Source organism: Nyctibius grandis, chromosome W (assembly GCF_013368605.1).
Source record: "Nyctibius grandis isolate bNycGra1 chromosome W, bNycGra1.pri, whole genome shotgun sequence".
Lineage (NCBI taxonomy): Eukaryota > Metazoa > Chordata > Aves > Nyctibiiformes > Nyctibiidae > Nyctibius > Nyctibius grandis.
In genome coordinates this window covers 5,542,634-5,558,524 of record NC_090694.1, presented here as the reverse complement: position 1 = coordinate 5,558,524, position 15,891 = coordinate 5,542,634, and the positions used below count along the sequence as shown (strand labels likewise).

Sequence of the window (15,891 nt, the reverse complement as noted above, 5' to 3'; positions counted from 1 at the left end):
CAACACTCCCACCCAACTTGGTGTTGTCTGTGAACTTACTGAGGGTGCGCTCAATCCCCTCGTCCAGATCATTGATAAAGATATTAAAGAGAACTGGCCCAAATACTGAGCACTGGGGAACACCACTTGTGACCAGCTGCCAATTGGATTTAACTCCATTCACCACAACTCTTCGGGCCCGGCCATCCAGCCAGTTTTTTTACCCAGCGAAGTGTATACACGTCCAAGCCATGAGCAGCCAGTTTCTCCAGGAGAATGCTGTGGGAGACTGTGTCAAAGGCTTTACTAAAGTCCAGGTAGACAACATCCACAGCCTTTCCCTCATCCAGTAAGCAGGTCACCTTGTCATAGAAGGAGATCAGGTTAGTCAAGCAGGACCTGCCTTTCCTAAACCCATGCTGACTGGGCCTGATTGCCTGGTTGTCCTGTATTTGCCCCATGATAGCACTTAAGATGATCTGCTCCATAACCTTCCCTGGCACCGAGGTCAGGCTGACAGGCCTGTAGTTCCCTGGATCCTCCTTCTGTCCCTTCTTGTAGATGGGTGTCACATTTGCTAACTTCAACATTGCAATGAACTCCTCCCCTTTCCCCTGCCCCGGCTTGGACTTATCCACAGACTGCAGTCCCTTAGGGGTGTACCTAGTCCAAGTGGAGCCTTAGCTATGAGCCACAGTCTCTCCAGGGGTATATCTACTGCAGCATAGACTTATCCACAGCCACAGTCACTTTGAGGTGCACCTGTTCCAGCATGGCCTTCTCCATGGAGCACAATGCCTTCAGAGATATACCTGCTCCAGCATGGATCCTCCAAGGGGTGCAGTCCATCCACAGAGGTACCTGATCCAGTGTGGGCCCATCTATGGGCCACAGTCCCTCTGTGGAAGTACCTGCTGCGGCATGGGTCCTCCGTGGGCCACAGTCACTTTTGGGAAGTGCCTGCTCTGCCATGGAACACTTCCTGACCTTGGTGTTCCTTGTCTGTTTCTTACTCTTTTTTTTCCCTCCTCCTCTCTCTGGCACTTTCTGCCCTTTCATAAATACGTTTTTCACAGAGGCACCACAAACTCCTCTGATTAATTCAGCTTTGGCATTGCCAAACTGGCTGGAACCAGCTGTGTACAGCACAGGGCAGTCCCTTATGTCTTCTCACAGAGGCCACCCCTGCTCTCCCACTGCTACCAAAACCTTGCCAAATACACCCAATACAGACCTTTTTTGAGCACTAGGGGACTCAGACTTATGGAAAGATGGGAAGTCATGCACAGATCATATGTTTATGTATCCTATTGTAGAATAGGTTATATTTATACATTGAGGCAGTAAGAATTTTTTCTTCATTTTCCTCAATCTGTTCTTTGAGATTCGGCATTTTAATGGTACCACCTCTGTCTGTTTAGACTAAACACTTACCTTGATCCCTGAATGAATGAAAGGACCATTCTGTGCACCAGAAAATTTGGAATTTAAATGAATCTGTAACTAAAATATTAGAATCATAGAATATCTGAAGTCGGAAGGGACCCATAAGGGTCATTGAGTCCAACTCCCTGCTCTTCGCAGGACTACCTAAAACTAAACCACATGACTAAGAGCATCATCCAGACGCTCCTTGAACTCTGACAGGCTTGGTGCTGTGACCACTTCCCTGGGGAGCCTGTTGCAGTAACTGACCACCCTCTCAGTGAAGAACCTTTTCCTAATGTCCAATCTGAACTTCCCCTGACGCAGCTTCATTCCATTTCCACATGTCCTATTGCTGGTCACTAGAGAGAGAGGAGATCAGCACCTCCCCCTCTGCTGCCTCTTTTGAGGAAGTTGTAGACTATGATGAGGTCACCCCTCAGCCTTCTCTAAGTTGAACAAGCCAAGTGACCTCAGCTACTCCTCATAACTCTTGCCCTCGAGACCTTTCACCATCTTGGTTGCCCTCCTCTGGACACCCTCTAATAGTTTGATGTCCTTCTTATATTGAGGCACCCAAAACTGCACACAGTACTCGAGGTGGAACCGCACCAGTGCAGTGTAGAGTGGGACAATCACCTCTCTTGACCGGCTAGCTATGCTGTGCTGGATGCACCCCAGGACACAGTTGGCCCTTTTGGCTGCCAGGGCACACTGTTGACTCATATTCAACTTACCTTTAACCAAACCCCCAGATCTCTTTCCGCGGGGCTGCTCTCCAGCCTCTTGTCCCCCAATTTGTATATATAAGTAGGGTTACCCTGTCCCAGGTGGAGAATCCGGCACTTCCTCTTGTTAAATTTCATCCGGTTGGTGATTGCTCAGCTCTCTAATCTATCCAGATCTCTCTGTAAGGCCTTTCTACCCTCAAGGGAGTCCACAGCTGCTCCTAGTTTAGTATCATCGGCAAACTTAATGTACATTCAATTCCTGCATCCAGATCATTTCTAAAAACATTAAAGAGCACTGGCCCTAAAATTGAGCCCTGGGGAACCCCACTGGTGACTGGCCACCAGCCTGATGTAACCCCATTTACTATAATCCTCTGAGCCTGACCTGTCAGCCGATTGCTCACATATTATGGACTTGTCTAGCTGTGTGCTGGACATTTTGTCCAGAAGGGTACTGTGAGAGACAGTATCAAAAGCTTTGCTAAAATAAAAAAAAAAACACCCACATCTACTGGCTTCACTTGGTCAACTAGATGGGTGACCTTGTCATAAAAGGAAATTAAGTTACTTAAGCAGGACTTTCCCCTCGTGAACCCATGTTGGCTATGACCAATGACTGCATTGTCTCTCAAGTATTTTTCAATAACTCCCAGAATAACCTTCTCCATAATTTTACCAGGCACTGAAGTGAGACTGACAGGCTTGTAATTACCAGGGGCTTCCTTCTTACCCTTCTTGAAAATTGGGACATTTGCCAGCTTCCAGTCGACTGGGACCTCTCCAGACTCCCAGGACCTCTCCAGACTCCCAAGACCAATGAAAAATTGTGGAGGCTTGGTTAAGTGAGAGGGGGCATGATTTCATGCTTCTGAGCAGTCTGAGCAATCCAGGCTCTGAGCAAGAGTTAGGCCCGGAGCGAGTCACCTTGGACTCTCCTTGAACGCTGCAAAAATGCAACAAAACAAGAACTTGGCAGTTGTAACAAACAGATAAGAGAAACAGGAAAAGGGGAGGGGGTGCTCATCGCTCCGTGTATCTAAAATTATAGACCAATCGTATATGCTACTAGTACGCGTGGACAGCAAGGCTTTACCAATGGAAACGCGGGCTTTGGTGCGTGATCAGCGTGCTCTCTGCTTAGAGTCTATATATATCCTGTACGTATAATCATTAAACGGAGAACTTCCATACTCATATTGGGATTGTGTCGTTACTCTGGGACCGTCGCCCAGCACCCAAGAGCCGCGCCCTCGACTTTCCCCTTTTCTTCAAAAAATCATGGAGAGAGGTCCCACGATGACTTCGGCAAGCTCTTTCAGTACCCTGGGATGAAGTCCATCAGGCTCCATAGACTTATGCACATCCAGCTGGAGCAGCAAGTCTCAAACAAGTTCAGAGTCATCTGGGAGTTTATCCTCCCCCATTCACAGTCTTCCAACACAGGGCTCCGGGGGTCCCAGGGCCCATCATTGTTGTTAAAGACAGAGGCGAAGGCGGCATTAAACATTTCTGCTTTGTCGATGTCCCTATTTGTGAGCTGACAGACCTCATCAAGTAATGGGCTGATGTTATCTCTGATCTGCAGTTGCTGAGAGGAGCAGCTCTGGTGTCGGCATGATCCACAGCGGAGTGTTCGAGCATGGTGCACAGGGGGGTTTAGTAAATCAGGGAAACCTCAAGGGGGAGTCGAGAGACCCACCAGGAGCCCACAGCTTGCACAACAGCGGCTGACAAGACCTGGACAGGGCCAGGAGCAAAGATGGGAGTGTAATCGAAACTAGTACTCTGCAGTGGAGCGCTCTAGCGCTGTGCACGGGGAGTGGGGGGCTGGGGTGGGGTGTGTTTCTGAACTGAGGAAACCTCAGGGGGAGCGGAGAGACCCACCAGGAGCCCGAAGGTTTCGTGACAGCGGCTGACGAGACCTGGCGGGGCCAGGAGCAAAGGCGGCCAAGCCCCCCCATGCGTATAAAAGAAGCCCCTAGGGAGCGCTAGTGACTAGGACCATGTTGGGGGATATTGTTGCAGCTAATGGAAAGAATGAAGAGCTGAAGTCAACAAGCCCTCCAAGCAAGGCCACAGGCCTATCTCCTGTGTGCTTCCCACAGAGCCTCTGCCAGACTTAGCACCTGCAAGGCCACAGGCCAATCTCCTGTGTGCTTCTCACGGAGCCTCTGCATTCTTGACAGTAAACATCACTGTGAACAGTGCTGGACTTGGCACCTGCAGGATCATGTTACAGCACAGGGGGATGGTGAAAGGACTGACCAATGGGAGGTTGCAGGGGGGTGCGTGGACAGCGTGTGGCAGAAGTGGGGCGACCAATCGGGTTTTGCGTGGACAGTGCCTGGCTGCATGTACGGAAGCAAATATGTTATAAAAAGGGGCTTTTTTTTTGTAATAAACGGCTTATGCTTGATTCACATTGGATTGTGTACTGTCGTTACTGCCACAATTGGTGACCCCAATGTGATCGTCCGGCCGGCGAGGCACGTTCGGAAGGAGGTTTTTGCTGGTGGAACAGCAGCGGGCAGAGCTGCTTACCCGGGAACTTGGTAGAAGACACCGTGGAATCGGTGAGCCACCAGGGGCACGATGGGGGGTACTATAACTAAGGAAGAGAGTACCGTTTTATCTATGTGGCAGTCAGTTTTAAAACAATGGGGGATACGTCTCCCGGACCCATCGTTGCGGAAAATGTTGATATGGGGAAAGAAGAACGGGTGTGATGCATCCCCTATTACTGCCTTCAGTTTAGCAGTGTGGGAAGGCTTGGGATCTGCCCTCTTTGAGGCAGCGACATATGGAGATAAAGCTGCTGTAGAACTATTATAACTTGGCGTGTAATGAAAGAGACTGTACAAAAGGTAAAACAGCAGCAAGACAAGGAGGAAAAAGGAGAAAATCCGGAGTCTCCTAATCTTCCTGTGCCATGTATCAGTGGCGTTGGTGCCTCCGCAGGCGAGAGGCGAAAACAAACAGACGCGGCGCTGGTAAAAGTGAAGACGCCTGTACCTACTGCTCCCCATGCAGTAGCGGAATACTACAAGAATTTAAAGCAACCATCTCCTCCTAATCCGCCACAACTGCTCAGCGAAATAATATCAGAAGCTGTCGACGATGGTCACCCTCCCTCCCTCCCTTCGCTTCCGACTTCTTCTCATCCAACACTGGCTGCGCCTCAGACTGGCAGTGCTTCACCTCCCCCCCATCCCTCTGCACCTCCGCTCTCCACAGAAGGCTCCTCTGCTAGAGAAGAAGAATTATCACAGGCACTTAATCGGCTAAGTATCACAGAGGGCCCCTCTTGTAGACCTAAGATTAATGCCCCTCCAGATAAACTCTTTAGTGTGCCAGGAATTACTGTGTTCCCTCGGGACCCTGGGAAATTTTGGGAGGCTGTAAAATCATCGGCAGCTCAGGAGGGGGAGTGGGAGGTGGTAGAGAAACTGGGAGGCATGGGAGGTGATGCGGGTGGATTTGCGTCTGGTCCTTCTGTTTATCCTGTGATTTTTAATGATCCTGCCGCGGGTGAGCCTCATACGCACGCTCCTTTTTTGTGGAAAGTTGTGCAAGATTTGCAAAAGAGTGTAGCTCAATATGGTATAAATTCTCCTCCAAGTATGCAAATGTTAAGGCTGTTGACAATGGAGACTTTGACTCCTTGGGATTTTAAGCAGCTGGGAAGGATGATTTTCCAGCCTGTACAATTTACAATGTTTATGTCAAATTGGAGAAGTGCTTCTGAAGCTCAGGCGCTGGTAAATTTGCGATACAGTCAAGATGATCCTCGGTATGGTAATGGAGTAGATGTCTTAATGGGAGAGGGTCAATTTGCTAATCCTAGCCATCAGGCTCAATGGGACCCTCTTATCCTGGGGGGAAAAAAAAAAAAAAAGCGCTGGGTATAAATGCAATTATATACTACTGCAAGACAAGGACCCAAGGAGCTCTTCTTATCCTTTGTTGAGAGGCTACAAGGAGCAGTTGAAAAGCAAGTTTTTGATGTTGGTTTATGAGATACTCTAGTTACGCAATTAGCTAGGAATAATACTAATGCTGATTGTCAAAAAATCATTGAAGCTTTACCTGGAGAACCAGATTTGAATGCTATGATACTGTGGAACATAAGGCTCAAGTTATGGTTGTGATTAATTGCAGCCTCTATTCCAATTGTTAGCAGGGGACACAAATTTAACAGCACCACGACAGACTACTTCAGAGATACAGCAACTGATTACAGATGTAGAAAGCAGGCTACATTCCAAATTTGTACATCGTATTGATTTGAATCAGGAAATACAAATTGTCACTTTGTTTGATAGGCAAATTCCGTATGCAATAATTGGTCAATGGAATTCAGAATGATCAGATTCGTTACAGAGCTATTGGCACAGATTATTCATCAAAGGACGGATGCGATGTCGGGAGCTTGTGGCCAGAGATCCCTGCATCACTAACCGTTCCTATTGCAGCTCAATACTTTGAGTGGTGTATGGCCAATAGCTTTGCTTTGCAAACAGCCATGGAGAATTTCTCGGGACAGGTTGTTTACCACTTGCCCTCCCATCCTGTTGTAAAATTGAGTGCGGAACTTCCAATTGCCACGAGAGTGTTGTGCGCAGACACTCCTGTGGAGGGAATTAACATTTTTACGGATGGATCTGGAAAAACAGGCAAGGCGGGCCTTGTCTGGTATTCTGACGGCAAGTGGGAATCTATGGTAGTACAACAAAAGGGTTCACCTCAGGTGGTAGAATTACGAGCTGTATTAGAAGTATTTCAGAATTTTCCCATTCCCTTTAATTTGGTTACTGATTCAGCATATGTAGCTGGCATTGTAAAGCAATTGGATAGATCTGTTATAGAGCATACACGTAATCAGTGTGGTTTTGAATTGCTGCGAGCTCTGTGGCAAGAAATTCAAATCCGAACTGCATTGTTTTATGTTTTACATGTAAGAAATCATACTAATTTGCCTGGGTTTATTGCAGAAGGCAATACTCAAGTGGACTCTTTGGTTCCTGACCCCACAAATTCTACTGCAATGACTGTACAAGTGCCGGACATTAAACAGCAGGCACGTATGTCACATGAGATTTTTCATCAAGGATATCGGGCACTGCGACGACAATTTCATTTGTCACACAGTGATGCTCAGAATATTGTGGCTATGTGTCCTGATTGTCAGCAACTGCCGCAACCTACGCAGATACACAGAATCACAGAATCACAGAACGTTAGGGATTGGAAGGGACCTCGAAAGATCATCTAGTCCAATCCCCCTGCCGGAGCAGGATTGCCTAGACCATATCACACAGGAACGCGTCGAGGACTGCAGGCCTTGGACATTTGGCAAACAGATGTAACTCACATTGCTGAATTTGGCAGGTTAAAATATGTTCATGTAACAATTGACACTTCTTCTTCTTTGATTATAGCTACAGCGCAAACAGGTGAAACTGATGGTCACGTTATTCGACACTGGCGAAAAGCTTTTGCAACTGCGGGCATCCCTAAACAGATAAAAACTGATAATGGGCCTGCCTATCGTTCTGCTAAGGTGCAAGCTTTCTTACAGGTTTGGGGTGTTACTCATATCACTGGAATACCTCATTCTCCCACGGGACAAGCAATCATTGAGCGAACACATCAGACTCTGAAACGCATGCTTTTAAAACAAAAAAGGGGGAATGAGTGGTGAGACACCTGAAGCTAGACTGGATAAAGCAGTATATGTATTGAACTTTCTCCAAATTCGAACTGATAAAACTGATCCTCCTGTTGTAATGCATTTTGGATCAAGAAAGGACGATCGCAGGTGGAACCTGGTGTAAAAGTTTTTATTCGAGATTTGCGAACAGGGCAATGGACGGGACCACATGATTTGTTAACCTGGGGACGGGGTTATGCTTGTGTTTCCACAGATGTAGGACCTCGTTGGATGCCAGCCAGGTGTGTGCGTCCCGCCGTGGAGAAGAAAAACAAAGATGGAACCGTCGATCACAACCTTCACGGTCGCCATCCTACAGGTCCTCGGGCAGGTCATGTCTGCCCAGGCATCAGAACCCCATGCAATAATCAAAATATCGCGAAGGGCTAATGTGTGGGTAACATGGGCTAATGTTACAGGACAACAGGACTTTTGTTTGAGCCTGGCCAGTCCAGGTGATCCATTTCATACCTGCCTTATCGGTTTTCCACTAGAACCTGAGGAAGTTGATGTCACAGACTGGGTTGATATCATAGCATATAAACAAAACTATGCTCTTTGTTTAAACATAATGAATAATCACAACTCGGAGGGATTCATGCTACAGGGTTTTCCCTCTATGAATGGCTCGTGTTGGCAAAAGGCAGTTATTGAGGCTCTGAACTACCGTGCACCTGGATATGTACAAGAATTAGATCTCGCAGGCAGTGTTGCTCCATGGACCCTGAGTAATGTAACTCACTTAAAGAACTGCAATAATGTCTGCCCACAATTACTGCCTTATAATGGCACCGGTGGTGTGGCTTTTGGGGATCCATGGTACCAGTGGTTTGTTACCCAAGGAGAGAAGGACGTGTGGTTCACGGGACATCAAAACGTTACAGGGGAAATGTTAGGCTGGCCTGAGACTAACACAGGTTATTTAACGGTTGATAGCACAGGGGGTCATCAACTACCCCCATGCATTTTTCTCATTTGCGGAGATAGAGCATGGGATGGCATACCTCGACGGCCTGTAGGAGGACCGTGCTATCTGGGAAGGCTTACCCTAATCACACCACACATGTGAGACTTGATAAACCAGACACGAGCTCGCCGCCAGAAAAGGGCCACCACATGGTTTGATGCAGAGTGTAATGACAAAGTAGAAATACCATCTGTGGCGGCAACCATAGCTTTAGCTATCTTCATGCAGGTGGAGGGGTAGCAGTAAATGCAAAAAATATAAAGAGGCTTGCATGTTGGGGAGAAAAGCAATTTAATTTAACGTCAGCTATGCTATCAGAGATGCTGCAGGATGTGAATAGTGTTAGACACGCAACATTGCAGAATAGAGCAGCTATTGACTTTTGTTACTAGTGAAGCCAGGAAAGTGAATACAGTGTAGCAATACAGGAATCAGAGAGTTAAAGTTTAAATGTAGGCTTTAAGCAAAAACTTAGAGAATTTAGTATTAACAAGCGGAGATAATAATTCACTAAGGAACAGGACGCTATGACATGGCCTGGGATGCTATGACATGAAGTAGGAACAGAGAGAGCTGAAAAATGCTAACATATATATAAAAAGGGAGATAAGAAAAAGGATGAGCCAAGAAATCAAGTATTCTTGCCAAGACACTAGGAATCCTTGCCAGGTACATAGGGAAACCATCCAAATTAAGGAAAGTTCAAGAGTTTGTGAAGATGGTGATGAAAGGACACTGGGTTCATGAAGCTGAAGAACGGAACGACCCCTCAAAATCTCCCCAAATTGAAGACCACGCCTATAACTCTGCCTTAACTCCACCTGCTATGAATATTATAATTAAATGTCGCAATAATATGAATATGCATGAAAAGATGTTGTAATCTCTTATGCAAATTGTATAAATAGTCCGATTTCCACGGACTGCTTTGGAACTCTTTTGTCCGGCACGAGCCGGGGGTTCCCCAATGTTGCCTAAAATAAATACCTCGCTGCTTAAAGACTAAACTTTGTCTCTGAGCAGTTTCATAGAGCCTTTTGGGGCATAATTTCGGCATCATTTCTGGCAAGCCAGGCAGGAGGCTCCCGCTCCGCTGTGCTGTAATCCGGGGGGCCTGGGGACACTTGTGGGGCCTCCCCGACTGATCTTCTGTCGACAAAGTCTCCCCAACCCCTTGGCTTCACACGCTGGTGGACAAGGACCTTCTGCTACATTCAGAGGTATTTATATTTTTTTTTTTTTTTAATGTTTAAACTCATGAGGTAAAGAAAAGGTGGGGACCGGACGCGCTTGCCCGGGGAAGCAGGAGGGGACGCCCTCTGCATTAGTCCCCTAAGGGGGTTAGAGTCCCCCATCTAAGCAGGTTAGAGTCCTGCGAACCATGGGTTAGAGTCCCACCACTGCAGTGTAAAAGGCGCTTTGCTCTGTGTTGTCATTATTTGTATTTGCTTTTCCGTATTTGATTTAAGACAAAGGGTCTTTAGGACCCAGGAAAGCCTTGGGTTTTTTTTTACTGAGGAATCTTTGGAATGTGGTAGAGATAACGATTGTAGAATCCAGTCTCTATATGTTTAAAATTTTATATGGGAAGTAGGAGCTGCTGTTGTTAACTTTGTAATCTCTGTACCTTTGTTGGTCTCCCCGAGGTTTTGGCGGGGGGGCGAGTGAATGTTCAGAGGAAAATTTGTTTATTGTAACTTGACTTTGTATGATTGTGTGAGTGAGACGTACAAATACGTACGAAGTGAGTGCAGAGTCTGGATCCGTGGTTCTGTTATCCCGTGAGGGAAACAGCCGGAGAAGGACAAAGTGATTGATAAATGTGGGAACCTGAAAAACTGTGTTTATAGTAATTGTTAATTGTTGTCTGTCTGTGTGTGTGTGTGTAAGTGTTCGGGCCCCAGTCCTTGTCTTTGTGTTTTATAAATTTTAAATGGGAAAATCTAATCCCGTATTGTTTGTGTTTTATGTGATTCCTGTGTAATTCAGCTCACTTTCGCTTCCTTGTTTGCTGTGTGTCATCTTGTAATATGTTTAAAATTTTGTATGGGGAGAGATTGCAATATAGGAGTGAATAATATCTTACCAGCTATCACACTCACAGACAGGTATTCATAACATCTTGACTGCATTTTCTGTAAAAGATGTATTTTATAGTTCGCAGCGACATCCAACAGTTGACAACTTATGTTATTTTTAAGAAGGGAAAGAAAATGGGATGAAGTGGGTTATGCAGATATGTTCTTTACTCTGTGGAATCACCCAGAGTAAAGGGTGACAAAAGGAATGTGGAATTAATTTAGCACCCCAGGACCCTATGGTCCTGGTGATAGGAAAAAAAAAAAAAAAAAAGGAAAAAATGGGAGGTTAAAAGGATGTTGTTTGACTTGTAGCATTGTACAAAAGTGTTTAAAGGTTGGTGCACAGAATGAAAGATTAGAGGAGGGGATAGAGAAGGAGATGCTGCGGGGAATTATCGGGATGATCCTGAAAAGGTTGCGAAAGGATTTGAACTAATTGTGAAAACCCAGGATCCTGACTGGGAGGATGTGGATGCAATGTTGGATGTGGTGTTTGTGAAAGCGGTCAGAACCCAGGTGCAGGCTCTGATTCTGGCTGGAATTCTGCCGGGAACAGTGGATCTCTGTTTTTGGGACAATCGGCAGATGATATTAGGAGAAAGCTACAGAAAGTGCAAGGAATGGATGCGAGAGATTTAGAGAGGTTGCTGGAGACTGTATGGCAGGCGTATCGAAATAGGGAGACTCGGAGGGAGAGTGAGGGCACAGCGGCTGCCGGTGCTGCAGCGGCTGCTCTGCGCAGCGCAGGGGCCAGAGACCCTCTGGAACTTACCGGGAAATAACACTAACGCCGTGAGACGAAGTGCAAATGCCCCACCGATGGGAAATACACCCCTCCCGAAAAGATCAGTGTGTGTATTGTAAACAGATGGGGCATTGGAAAAAGGATTGTCTCAAACTGAAATCGGTAATGGTTTCTGGTATAGGAGCTGACTGACTGGAACCAGGGGAATCTTCCCTAGCAGAACCCTTGGTAAAAATGCAGCTAGGGAAAGGAGAAAAAAACCTGTAGAATTTCTAATAGATACAGGTGCCACATTTTCAGTATTGAATCAGACCTTATTGCCAATAAGCAAACAAAATGTTAACATTGTGGAAGCAGATGGGCAGGTTGAGAAAGCTTTCTTTTGAAACCATTAGAATTCAAAATTGGGTAAAGTGTAGTAATTCATAAATTTCTCTACCTGCCTGATGCTCGTAGACCACTTTTGGGAAGAGATTTATTAGAAAATTTAGGAGCTGTAATAAAATTCAACAAAGACAAACTTGAATTCCAGGTAAATGAAGAGCAACTGATCACGGCTTTAAGCTTGACGATCAGTTGCGTAGAACCAAAACCTGAAAGTCATAATATCGAGCGAATCATGGGCAAAATATACCCATTGGTATGGGCTACTGACGTACCTGGGAAATCAAAACAGACAACACCTATCACTATTGAACTTATACCTGGAGCAAGACCAGTGATGAGAAAACAATACCCACTGAGGTTAGAAGATAGAAAAGGAATCGAACCAATAATTCAGAAATTTTTAGAATTAGGGTTATTAATAGAGTGCGAATCAGACTATAATACACTAATCTTGCCAGTTAAGAAACCAAATGGGACTTACAGGCTAGTTCAAGATTTAAGAGCTGTGAATGCGATAGCAAAAACACTACATCCAGTGGTAGCCAACCCTTATACACTCCTAACTAAATTAAAAGACAATTTAATTTGGTTTACAGTGTTAGATTTAAAAGATGCATTCTTCTGCCTTCCCTTAGCCCCAGAAAGCCAAAAGATTTTTTCCTTCGAATGGGAATCTGTGAACAAAGGGAGAAAGACTCAACCTGGACAGTGTTACCTCAGGGCTATAAAAATAGTCCAACAATTTTTGGGAACCAATTAGCCAAGGAATTAGAACAATGGGAAAGGCCACAGGGAGATGGTACTCTTCTAAAATACGTAGATGATCTACTAATAGCAACTGAGACAGAAGAAGAGTGTGTTAGATGGACTATTTCTCTGTTAAATTTCCCGGGTCTAAGCGGATATCGAGTTTCTCAACAGAAGGTGCAACTGGTGCAAAAAGAAATCGTATACCTGGGATATGAAATTTCCAGAGGACAACGATCCTTAGGAACAGCAAGAAAAGAAGCCATCTGCCAAATGCCTAGACCAGAAACGGTGAGAGATCTTCGAGCCTTCCTGGGAATGACAGGTTGGTGCCGATTATGGATCTATCAATATGGAATACTCGCCAAACCATTGTATGATTTATTAAAAGAAACTAAGAGTATCCTAGTCTGGACTCCCGAAGCAGAGGGAGCTTTTAGGAGACTGAAACAAGAACTCATGAGAGCCCCGGCTTTGGGCCTGCCAGATGTAACAAAACCATTTTGGCTGTTCTCTCATGAACGACAAGGGATGGCTTTAGGAGTTCTAGCACAACAATTGGGACCACACAAAAGAGCCGTGGCCTATTTCTCCAAACAGTTGGATGAAGTAAGCAAAGGATGGCCCAGCTGTCTAAAAGCAGTGGCCGCGGTAATCATAAACATAGAAGAGGCCAGAAAACTGACGTTGGGCCAGAAAATGACTGTGTTAGTGTCCCACACTGTATCCGCAGTACTAGAACAAAAGGGAGGCCATTGGTTGTCACCTTCTAGATTCCTAAAATACCAAGCAATCTTGGTTGAGTCAGACGATATAACCATTCAAGTCATTAACATTGTGAATCCAGCCTCATTTCTAGAGGGAAGAGTGTCAGCAGAACCAATCGAGCACGACTGCCTGGAAACTATCGAAGCAGTCTACTCCAGCCGCCCGGACCTCAAAGAAGAGCCATTTGAAGATGTGGACAACTGGTTCTCCGACGACAGCAGCTTCGTGAAGCAAGGAGTAAGGATGGCAGGCTATGCGGTGACCACAACAGAAGAGGTAATTGAATCAAATCCTTTACCTGCAGGGACCTCAGCCCAAAAGGCAGAACTGATCACTCTTACCCGAGCTTTGGAATTGGCAGAGGGCATACGAATTAATATTTGGACAGATTCTAAGTATGCCTTCTCAGTCGTACACGCTCATGGAGCAATTTGGAAAGAAAGAGGACTGCTAACTGCTCAAGGGAAAACTGTCAAGCATGCAGAAGAAATTCTACAATTGTTAGAAGCAGTCCAACTCCCTACACAAGTGGCCATAATGCATTGCAAGGGACACCTAAAAGGTAACACTGTTCCGGAAATAGGAAATAGGAAAGCGGATGCAGAGGCTAAATTAGCTGCTATAAGGACCGAAGAAGTGAATATAACAGCTTTAGTACCAGGGGAGCTAGACACTAATTTTCAACCAGACTATCAGGAATCAGATCATAGGTGGATTCAAAGGAACAGAGGCAAATTGTTAGACAATGGATGGGGTCAATTAGAAATGGGACAGCTAATAATACCAGGGAAATTAATTTGGCAATTTGTAAAAACGGAACATGAAAAGGCTCATTGGAGTTTGGATCCACTTTATCAATATTTGCAAGCTAGAATAGCAGGACCAAAATTATTCACTACCGTAAAGCAAATCACATCACAATGCGAATGATGCCTGAAGAATAATCCAAATACCGGAATCAAAATACACCAAGGAGCAATAAATCGAGGCAAATTTCCAGGTGAAGTATGGCAAATTGACTTCTCTGAACTCCCAAGAAAAGGGGGGTATCGATATTTGTTAGTACTAACTGACACATTTTCTGGGTGGCCTGAAGCATTCCCCTACAGGACAAATAAAGAGAGGGAGGTAACTAAAGTTTTGTTAAATGAAATCATACCACGGTTTGGGGTACCAAAAAGTATCTCTTCAGATAGAGGTTCACATTTTTGTGCAAAGGTTGTGAGAGCAATAAGCAAAGCATTGCAGATTAAATGGCAGTTGCATATACCCTACAGACCACAAGCCAGTGGGCAAGTAGAAAAGATGAATCATCTTATCAAACAACAAATTGCTAAAATATGCCAAGAAACTAGTTTACAATGGTATCAAGCTTTGCCTATTGCTCTGATTAGATTGAGGGTCAAACCTCGATCACAAGAAAAGTTGAGCCCGTTTGAAATCCTGTATGGTAGACCTTATGCTATGCAAATTGTAAATAGCGATGCTATAGACCAAATAGGTAATCAATATATATATGATTATGTAATTGCAGTAGGAAAACATTTTGATAAAAATGCCACAGCAGTAATGGAACATCAGCCCAAACAACCTAACTGTAAACTACATCCATTTAATCCCGGTGATTGGGTGTATGTTAAGAATCTTTTAGGAAAACCCCTGCAAGAAAAGTGGGAGGGACCCTTCCAAGTGCTGCTGACCACCTTCACCACGATTCGGATCAAGGAGCGGCCCACATGGATTCACTATTCTCGAGTCAAGAAAGCTCCAGAAGATAAGCAAGAAGACCGAACATCATGAATCCAGCTCCCTCTCAAACCCTTTCAGCGCTGACCATTGGACTTTTGATAAGTATTGTATTATCCCAAGACCCTATTCCAGGAGGACCGTGGTCTAGTGCACGCGCACTACCAACCTCTGCCCCTCACCCAGAATTTGAGATTTATTTTTTACATAATAATCAACCTTATACGATAGATGAATGGGATAGCAAAAACTCTTTCGAAGCACAAAAGGGAGACCAAATTCAAATAGGGTGTCGAGAACTCGATACCCTAGTGGGAAAAACAAACAGACTAACACTGACAATTGCATCTGGGTACAAGGTCCCTAGGCAGAACTTAGTTACTTACAGACAGATAAAAGGTGAAGAACCCATTGTCTGGATTCAAAGGAAAGGACCAATCTCGTGTCAGTGGGATAGTATTGAAGGAAGCAGGGCACAGCGTGAAATAATATTCAAGCTAGACCGATTAACGTGGTTTTCATGCAACAGAGAGGCCAAGATTCTTGAACCTATTGGCGAACAAGGCATTATAGTCAATAGAAGCTTTGGACGAGCCATTAAACTC

The 15,891-nt window shown here is 45.2% G+C and overlaps 1 protein-coding gene across 1 annotated transcript in view; it reads left to right on the top strand.

The window, feature by feature from the left end:
- The window catches only part of LOC137675655 (uncharacterized), a 37,971-nt gene extending 22,631 nt beyond the window's left edge, over positions 1 to 15,340 (top strand). The window contains 2 exon segments of the mRNA XM_068421835.1: positions 13,634 to 13,816; positions 15,182 to 15,340. Coding sequence (XP_068277936.1) covers positions 13,634 to 13,816; positions 15,182 to 15,340 — 342 coding nt within the window.
- Positions 15,341 to 15,891: the final 551 nt, after the last annotated feature.